Below are 10,000 nucleotides of genomic sequence, written 5' to 3' on the forward strand. Positions count from 1 at the left end.
ACACACACACACACACACACACACACACACACACGTTAGAAAGCAGCACCAGACACACACCGAGGTAATACGCAGCCCTGTAGCGCCATCTAATGGCTGCGCTCAGGTTTATATGATCAGAAGGACCTACTATCACACTACTGTAGTTTTTACAGTATGTAACATGTTTGTGAACAGACCTTTGGATTCCAGCTCCAGTTTTTTCTTCTGAGCCCAAATGTTGTGATAGTTCTCGGCCAGCAGCTCCGCCATCGTCTGAAGCACACAAACACAGCAACGGGTTTCAAACAGTAAAACTGGAAGTGTTAGAGTGGCTGTGTAAAGCGCTTCACTCACATGCAGGTCTCTGGACAGCGTCACGTTGCTCATGTCGACGGGCCGCGGGCTGAAACCGTGAGCGCCCTCTATGGAGCGCTGCAGGAGACACGAGAGGTCAAAGGTCACGCACACACTGCACCTCACATGACTCTCTCTATCTTTTATGCAGATGATCACTCCCTCATACTGTAAATACGGCTGTTTCTGACCTGACTGGACAGAGAGATCCGGCGCGTGCGGTTGTGTAACGTGGACGCGTCGCTCTCTCTCATCCGCTCGATGCTCCAGCCCCACGACAGCATCGTCTTCAGACTCTCTCTGATTGGCCAGCGGTACACCTCCTTATCCTGAAACACAGAGGCATGCTGGGAAACCCACTGGCACGCTGTGGTTTACTCATCATTCTGAGTGTAATCACGGAAAGGTACCTTCTCAGACAGACATTTGTAGGGCTTGAGCAGCGGATGAACTTTAGATGCTTCACACATCTGCTCTCCATAAACCCAGCCGACGGCAAACTGCAGACACACACATCAATGAACTCAATTCACACAAGACCACGTGCTCAGGATGCAACTTACCACTAAATTAAAAAAATACTCAATTGAACCTACAGTCAGGCTACTTGTTTGATAAAGCACTTAGTCACAAAAAGATAGCATATATGTAATTTTGGCACAAAAACACTGACAACATTTTAATCAGAGTAACTGCATTAAATTTGAGAAAAGATTTGCATTTAACACCGTTAATAAAACAGAAGCAATAACTGAAATAAACATTTAAATTAATTTAAATGGCAGCACTTTTCAATAAGGTCCCATTCATTAATATTAGTTAATGCATGAACTAACAACGAGCAATATATTCTTTACAGCCTTTATTAATCTTTCTTAATGTTAGTTAATAAAAATACAACTGTTCATTGTTTGTTCACATCAGGTCAAGTGCATTAACTCATATCAACAGAACTGACTTTAGCTGGACAAATGCCTCTTCTTGCATTATTGACACATTAACACTGTGAAGCTGCTTAGACACGATCAGTATTATATCAAGCGCTACAGAAATAAAGGTGACTGGACTACATTTGTTTTGAAATGTATATTAACCCTAAAAAGGGCAAGCATATAAAAAGACATTGGAAAATTAATTTATTGCTATTTTTACCTTATTAGAACACAAATAATACAAATTAGTGATTTAAAAAAAAAAACTTGACTATTATTTTTTATTTTAATGTTTGCATCCCCCAGGATACGTCGCCCCTTTCGGGGTTAATAAACATTGAAATTAAAATGAAATAAAATGCTGTAAAATTGCTCATTGTTCGTTCATGTTCACTAGTGTAACTGATGTCAACTAATGAAATCTGAACGTTAAGTGTTACCATTTAAATAAGACAAACTTCTAGAAACGTTCTATTGTGTGATGGCTCAAAATGAACTTATGAATCATTTTTTGAATCAGTCTGCACTGATTCAGTTGAGTCTGAACGAGTGAATCAAACTCAGTGCTACTTATGAGAGAGAGGAACATCTAGATCATTGATTCAATCGACATTGTGGCACAAAAATGATGTGCTTTGATTTACTACACCACTACTTCATAGAAAGTAGCACTAAAATAAAAGTTACGCAGTTTTAAAAACCACTGAGCTACAGTCACACTACTGAAAAGAGGACTTTTACCAGTGTTTATCTGGTAATTACTCCCAACATCAGGGTGACAAAATACAGCCAAAAATATAAATAATATTAATAAAGTTCAGTCAATTTAATAATGAAATGAAAGCAGCTCTGACCTTCTCCATGGACCATTTCTCATGGGAGTATTCTGCATATTTATTGATGAAATGATCGAGTTTCTCAGGAACAACAACACTGCAGAAACACAAACACAACCACACTACACACATCTGAAAAACCTGAAGCGCTCATGTTTAGAGGAAAGGCTTCAGAGGAAGAGCGCTTGGGTCTGACCTGCTGGTGTCGGCGGGCTGCGGGTTGAAGTTTCCCTCGGCGTCCATAGACGACGGTTTCTCCATCATGGCCATGTAGTTTGACTCCATGTAATCAGGAGGTAAAGCTCCACCCACCGCGCTCAGACACGGCAGCGCCAGCTTGAACAACTCCACCTCATATTTCTGCAACAATACACACATATCTCAGATACAGCAGACAATCAAGTGACGCATCAGCTCAGGCTCCGCTGTACCTTTCTGGCCAGAGCATCAAAGATCCCCCAGAAGAGCTTTCTGGACAGATGCAGCTCCTCGTCTGACGCGGCGCCGAAGCTTCCCCATCCTCCGGAGAGACAGTAGTACTTCCAGCAGCGCTCGTAGTGATTGGTCAGGAGCTGCGGGAGGACACGCCCCCCACCAGAGCTCAGTTACTACAGCACCTGGTTAATGAGGTGAATGAGAGATCAGAAGCGTCTCACCTTCAGAGGCATCTTAGTGTGTTCGTTTAGCACAGGAACGTCAAACACCAGACGCCTCAGCAGATGCTGCATCATCGAGGGACGCAGTTTACTGCAAAACACACACACAACACACACAGTCACAGGAAACATGCGTGAGACCGTCGACAGCAAACGCACACGGGCCACACGAACACGGTATACGTCTCAGCAAAGCTGATTCATCACAGAACATTAAGACATTAAAATTTATATGACAAGTTTTCTGAAATGTAGTGTTTGAATATGCAAATGGGGCATTTTCTAATGAAACGTACATTTCCAGAGCATAAATCTGAAGTTCGGATAAAGCCAGGTTGAAAATTCTTGATTTTGTTGATATATGTGACTCTGGAGCACAAAACCAGTCATAAGGGTCAATTTTTTAAAATTGAGATTTATGCATCATCTGAAGTCTGAATAAATAAGCTCTCCATTGATGTATGGTTTGTTAGGATAGAACAGTATTTGAAAATCTGGAATCTGAGGGTGCAAAAAAATCTAAATATTGAGAAAATCATCTTTAAAGTTGTTCAAATGAAGTTCTTAGCAATGCATATTACTAATCAAACATTAAGTTTTGATATATTTACGGTAGGACATTTACTAAATATCTTCATGGAACATGATCTTTACTTAATATCCTAATGATTTTTGGCATAAAAGAGAAATGTATAATTGTGACCCATACAATGTATTGTTGGCTATTGCTACAAATATCCCCCAGCGACTCAACACTGCTTTTGTGCTGCAGGGACACATATTAGAGTTAAAGGTTTTCTCTCCATAAATCAGAAAATACTGTCAACAGACAGAAAACAAATACTTTTTTACCATGTTTCTAGGAATAAAATGTTGTATAAATCAGTGTGAATGAAATATGAACAAGCCTTCAGAATACAGAGAGGAATAAAACTGCAAAGTCTGGTGTGTGTAAAAGAAAAACTCTTTAAAGATATGGACTGGAATTGAAATCTACAGACGCAGATAGATAACGTGCAATAAAATAAACACTTAAATGTGTATTTTGGATGTTTTCTTTCCGCTAGAACACATGTTATGGAAGCAAAACAAAGCAAAATTGATTAGTACATAAAAAGTTGGTCTTGCCTGAAGTATCTCGCCTTGCAGTAATAAAGTATTATTAATATATTAAAATAGTGTACTAAATACTATACTAAAAACTCTAAATACTAAACATACACATACAATCAAGATGTAAACTGTAGTCATATCTTTTTTCCCTTCTGTATCTACTGTTTTAATCGAAGAACATACAGAATCAGAATCTTGGATCTTCAAAACCTGGGTTAATTAATTTCACATAAATATTAAATAAATAAATATCCTCAGTTTCTGTTACAGCAGTTTGAAAACAAGCAGCTTTGTCATAATTACAGCAATATATCAAATATAGTGTTGGGCCGCTGGTTTGAATAGATTTGGAACTTTTTGAAGGTTTCTTATGCAAAAGAGCTGCTTAATCCCAGTTTTTACTTGATTTCAGATACATAACCACACAAGAGTTGCTATATACTAGTCGCACTAAGAACTTAATCTGACCAAGAACCACCAACGTTTTGACTGGTTTGTAACTAGTCCTCACCCGCACACAGCCAGCAGACACTCCTCGATGGCGTCTCTCTGCGCTTTGGTGAGACAGCAGCCTTTCGACAGCCTGTAGACGGTGTGCAGCAGAGAGTCGATGAGAGACGCGAACGGCTCCGTCCCGGCGAACAGAGGAGCGCATTTAGTGAGCAGCGGCAGGACCGCCGTGCACAGGTACCGGTTCAGAGCCAGCGCCATGTCTGTCGCGCTCAGAGCCACCTGGAGGTCAGAGGTCACACGGGACGAGAAGAGAGGTCAAAGATCGGCATGATAACACACACTCACTGAGGTGTCACGTGACTCACCGTGTCCAATGAGGCGGCGGCTCTGAGGTCAGGAAGAAAGCCCACTTCCAGCAGGTGCAGGAGGAAGTTCTGGTCCTCGATGCCGTAAACGCGGTCCAGGAACAGAACCATGGCCGCTTTGTGATCAGGACAGAATCCCGCTGACATGTCCGGCTCGATCACAGAACCGTCTGAACACAAAAATAAAAAGTGATATATATACTAATTATAAAGCGGAGCGTTCCGGTGCTTGATTCTGATTGGCTGAGCCGCGTTCGAAGCTGTTGTAAATGACGCTACAAAGTAACACACACCTTTGTTTACGTTTGTGTGTTGCTCGGCAACCACTTTGTAGCAACCACAACTGTTTCTGAGGAGCTACATTGTTTGGTGGAAGAATACTGTGTTTATTAATATCATTACTCTTTATTTGCTCTGTTTTATTTTGTGGAACCGTACTACGTATATAACCGTTTTATAAAAGCAGTAATCCCCGTGAAGCCGTGGTTTACAGTGAATTTATAACAGCTGAGGGTCGTTGTTAGCTGTTAAAACACATTAGCTGTTATAAATTAAAACCAGGGCTTCACGGGGCTTATTGCTTTTATAAAACAGTTATTCCATATACGTAGTACGGTTTCACAAACAGAGCAAATAAAGTGTAACGATATTAATATCAGTTGTGGTTGCTACAAAGTGGTTGCCGAGCAACACACAAACGTAAACAAAGGTGTGTGTTACTTTGTAGAGTCATTTACAACAGCTTCGAACACGGCTCAGCCAATCAGAACCAAGCACCGGAACTCTCCGCTTTATAATAGATTTTAAGAACCTCAGTATACTAACACAGATGTTCTCTTTTATATATGTGAACCAAAGCACTAGTTGTCCTACTGTAGTTTATTTCATGCATTATGACACATGCAGGATGCATTTCCCAGTTTTCTGTTTCGCAACCGATGCATAACAGAAGAGCGACTGTTTCCAAACAGCACAATAATCTGTCAGTGAATGATGTCTTCATGCTTGTTACTATGAATGAGGGACACACACACACAAACACACACACACAGAATCAGTGTTCAACAGCCCACATCAGCCAATCAGAGACGGAGAAGAGAGAGAGAGAGAGAGAGAGAGAGAGAGAGAGAGAGAGAGAGAGAGTGAGTGAGAGAGAGAGAGAGAGAGAGAGATTTCTACATATAATTCTATTTTTTATTTATTTACAATTGTTAAATTATTAAATATATTTTAATTATTATTATTAGTATATATCCACACATCTATAATTGTTTAAATAATATGTTTTTAATTATTTGTTATACGTGTCCCTGCAGCACAAAAGCAGTGTTGAGTCGCTGGAGGATATTTGTAGCAATAGCCAACAATACATTGTATGGGTCACAATTATACATTTCTCTTTTATGCCAAAAATCATTAGGATATTAAGTAAAGATCATGTTCCATGAAGATATTTTGTACATTTCCTACCGTAAATATATCAAAACTTAATGTTTGATTAGTAATATGCATTGCTAAGAACTTCATTTGGACAACTTTAAAGATGATTTTCTTAATATTTAGATTTTTTTGCACCCTCAGATTCCAGATTTTCAAATATTGTCCGATCCTAACAAACCATACATCAATGGAGAGCTTTCCGATGATGGAGAGCTTTCAGATGATGTATAAATCTCAACTTCGAAAAATTGACACTTAAGACTGGTTTTGTGCTCCAGGGTCACATATGGCCCATTTAAATGCGTCTGCTATATTTCAGACAGGTGCAGGAGATTGTGGGTCACCTGAGCCCATGAATCATGAGCTTCTCCTCCTCGCGGCCCATCCTGACACTGAGCAGAGAGCGGATCTGACCCAGAGACGCCAGCAGGTTGATGGTGTCCTCCACCGAGACGGCGTTGATGGTGTAGGTCTTGGGCAGCGCTCGCACCTGGCCGCCGATGCCGTCGTACTGCCGGTGGAGCAACACGAACATGGCCCGCACCAGCTCGGGATCCTCGATGACCGACTCCTGAGCCCAGCGCACCATCGTCTCCGAGATCAGCTGCTGCAAGGTGCCTTCAGACAGAAGCAGAGATCAGCACGGCTAGGAACCGCAGAATACGGTCCTCATGAAGGAGAGGAGAACTTCACTCACTGGGTTTCTTTGATTTCTTCTTCTTTGGTATTTCAGTCATTTTCTTCTTCAGGTAGGTCACCTTCTCCACCAGAAACATCAGACGACCCCTGATGGTGAAATCATCTCCATCTCCTGATTTATCATCATCCGTCTCAATGCCTGCAGGACAGACACGCAGAAACACAGACTTCATCATCAGCGTCTAAAACACAGAGCATCAGAAGACGTGTAGGGATGTAACGATTCACTCAACTCACGATTCGATTCAATTCATGATTTTGATTTCACGATTCGATTTTATCACAATTTTTCTTAACAAAATGAGACTGAAGACATTATACAGTAAATGAAAAGGTGTCGTTTTATTAGACTATTGCTGCACGTTTCTTTGTGAAATTGAAATATTACAAAACTAAATTAAAATTTGAAAACAAACCCCAAATCAAGCAAGTTAAACAAAAAAAGAAATCTCTTAATATGAACAAACTAAGGCTTTGTTTGTGCTGTTTCCATTTACAATTAGAGGCAACCACTGGATTTTAATCATGATCCAAACAAAGATGCAGCACATGCAACATGAGTAATTTTTAACCTAAAGCAAAAACAAAATGGTCTGACTTCAGTTTTAGGAAACTATACTACATAAAACATATTCTGAAAGAAACAGCAGACGAGCTGAATGAGACACAGATTCACTCTCTGCCAGCAGAGCTGCGCTTATCTACAGCAATGATACATTGTTTCCTTGGTTACCGCTGTAAACAAAGCAGAGCTGCGCTTATGAACAGCAATCATACATTGTTTCCTTGGTTACCAGCAGAGATGCTTACGAACAGCAATGATACAGCGTTTCCTTGGTTACCGCTGTAAACAAAGCAGAGCTGCGCTTATGAACAGCAATCATACATTGTTTCCTTGGTTACCAGCAGAGATGCTTACGAACAGCAATGATACAGCGTTTCCTTGGTTACCGCTGTAAACAAAGCAGAGCTGCTTCTCGAGGTCCGGCTCTCTCAGCGCCAGAGCCAGTTCATTATTATCCATCACAGACGCGGCGGCCACATCCAGAGGAGTGGAACCTCGCATAGACGGAGACGCTACAGAGAACAAACACACACGGTTAACACACACGGGCGTCTCGTAGAGCTCGCTAACACCTCGCTCTCAAGATCTCCAGACGTCTTACCGAGGCCCACGCTGCTGTTCTCCAGCAGGTAGCTCAGATGATCAAACATGGCTTTCTGATTCTGACGACTGATCCGACAGAAGTAGCACAGGAACCGACAGCAGTTGGCCACCATCTTCGGAAACGTGATTTCCTGAAGACCAAAGGACACTCGTTCAGTGACAGTGCAGTCAACGTACCTGTAAAAACTGAGAAACTGCAAAGAGATCAAAATAAAACAGAGATGATAATGAGCGTCTGCACCTTGGACTCTCCTGCACCCAGGACGTTCACCATCACCTCCATGACGGTCTCGTGCATGCCGAGCGCTCTCATCAGGTTCGGATGCTGGTAGAACACCTTGTTATTCATGATGTCACTGCAGACGGGATACAGACAGGTCAGAGGTCAGACTGGAATCTCACACACTAAACACCAGAGGGCGTCACTGAGCCAAAGCCAAGACGCAAAACCCTCCACCGCTTTAAACTGAGAATGCTTTAAAATTATTTTATATATTTTCTACATATAATTCTATTTTTTATTTATTTACAATTGTTAAATTATTAAATATATTTTAATTATTATTATTAGTATATATCCACACATCTATAATTGTTTAAATAATATGTTTTTAATTATTTGTTATACGTGTCCCTGCAGCACAAAAGCAGTGTTGAGTCGCTGGGGGATATTTGTAGCAATAGCCAACAATACATTGTATGGGTCACAATTATACATTTCACATTCATATAAACTCCTACTCCAATTGAATAGCGATTTGTTTAGCATCTCAACCGATTTGAATCGTCACATATTTGAATATATTTTCGACCGGCTCGCGGTTAATCGTTACATCCCTGCTAACATGAGATCCAGTGGGAGTAATTCACACATCGATCACTAATCAATAACACAGATCATGAATTACTCAAAAATTACTTGAAATACTTGAAGCATGAAAAGCAAACAGTCTGGCAATGGGGTGATAAAAATGAATGTCAAGATACAATTTTAATGATCATTAATCTGGTTAAGGATGTTTAGACTCGATCACTGATACCACAGTGTGTCATCAGATCTTCATGGAAGTCCAGCAGCTGTTCACGGATGTCCTCTGGACACGGACAGTCCTGCTTCTCATCCTTAAAATTCAGCAGCATGTTGATCTGAGGAAACACACACACACACACACACACACACACACACACGCGCGCGCGCGGGCGAGTGAATCATCATTCACAGCGCATTGAACTTAGCTACCATAACCTTTTTTGAGTGAAAAATGATCGGAGGAAATAATGTAGTGACAAATATTTAATCTTCATCATTAAAACGATCATTTCAAACTCAAGTTATTTATTAAGATTTACAGACAGATAAAGAGTAACAGAAAAAGAGTAAATATCATGGAAAAGGTGTGAAACGCGTGTAAAGACCTGTTCCTGCGGAGGAGAGCGGAACTCTTTGGTTTTGCGTGCCGTCAGAGCAGCAGACATGTTCAGCGCCTGCATCACTTCATTATAGCGGAAACGCTGGTTCTCCTGAAGATTCGCCACAAAGTCGTCGGAGAAGGCGACCACAGCCTCGATGCGGTGACGCACCTGACAGTCGCACAGGTACTGCAGCAGGTGACACATCTGAGCACACACACATCACTTCACTCAACCACTGGAGGCCTTTTACTGTTTTTCAGAACAAATCAAATTCAACAATCCCTCGACACTCACCAAATCCCTTGGATTACATTCATGCTGACCATTCATTTTTATAAGATAACTGAAAAATAGTGCATATACGCATGTACACACACTAGTGTAAGTTCAGTATCTTTGAGATTTTGTTTTCATATTTTCTTTTTTTTAAGTATTAGTAGTTTTGTTGTGTATTTTTGCCATTTTTGTTATTTTTAAATATGTCTATATAGATTGTATACATTTTTATTTCAGTTTTAAATTTAGTTATTTTCGTACATCAAGTTAAACTAAATGCAAATGAGAAATGTTGCCTTGGGAACTAGTTGAA

General features: G+C 40.7%; 1 protein-coding gene across 1 annotated transcript in view; it reads right to left on the reverse strand.

Moving 5' to 3' along the window:
• ryr2a (ryanodine receptor 2a (cardiac)) overlaps positions 1 to 10,000 on the reverse strand; it is a 128,078-nt gene that overhangs the window by 47,227 nt on the left and 70,851 nt on the right. The window contains 17 exon segments of the mRNA XM_016257042.1: positions 180 to 255; positions 337 to 414; positions 528 to 665; positions 747 to 836; positions 2,123 to 2,201; positions 2,301 to 2,464; positions 2,536 to 2,676; positions 2,761 to 2,851; positions 4,385 to 4,605; positions 4,692 to 4,861; positions 6,546 to 6,749; positions 6,829 to 7,012; positions 7,792 to 7,907; positions 7,997 to 8,129; positions 8,240 to 8,354; positions 9,020 to 9,144; positions 9,415 to 9,615. Coding sequence (XP_016112528.1) covers positions 180 to 255; positions 337 to 414; positions 528 to 665; positions 747 to 836; positions 2,123 to 2,201; positions 2,301 to 2,464; positions 2,536 to 2,676; positions 2,761 to 2,851; positions 4,385 to 4,605; positions 4,692 to 4,861; positions 6,546 to 6,749; positions 6,829 to 7,012; positions 7,792 to 7,907; positions 7,997 to 8,129; positions 8,240 to 8,354; positions 9,020 to 9,144; positions 9,415 to 9,615 — 2,326 coding nt within the window.

This window comes from Sinocyclocheilus grahami, unplaced genomic scaffold (assembly GCF_001515645.1).
Source record: "Sinocyclocheilus grahami isolate Dianchi unplaced genomic scaffold, SAMN03320097.WGS_v1.1 scaffold1505.1, whole genome shotgun sequence".
Lineage (NCBI taxonomy): Eukaryota > Metazoa > Chordata > Actinopteri > Cypriniformes > Cyprinidae > Sinocyclocheilus > Sinocyclocheilus grahami.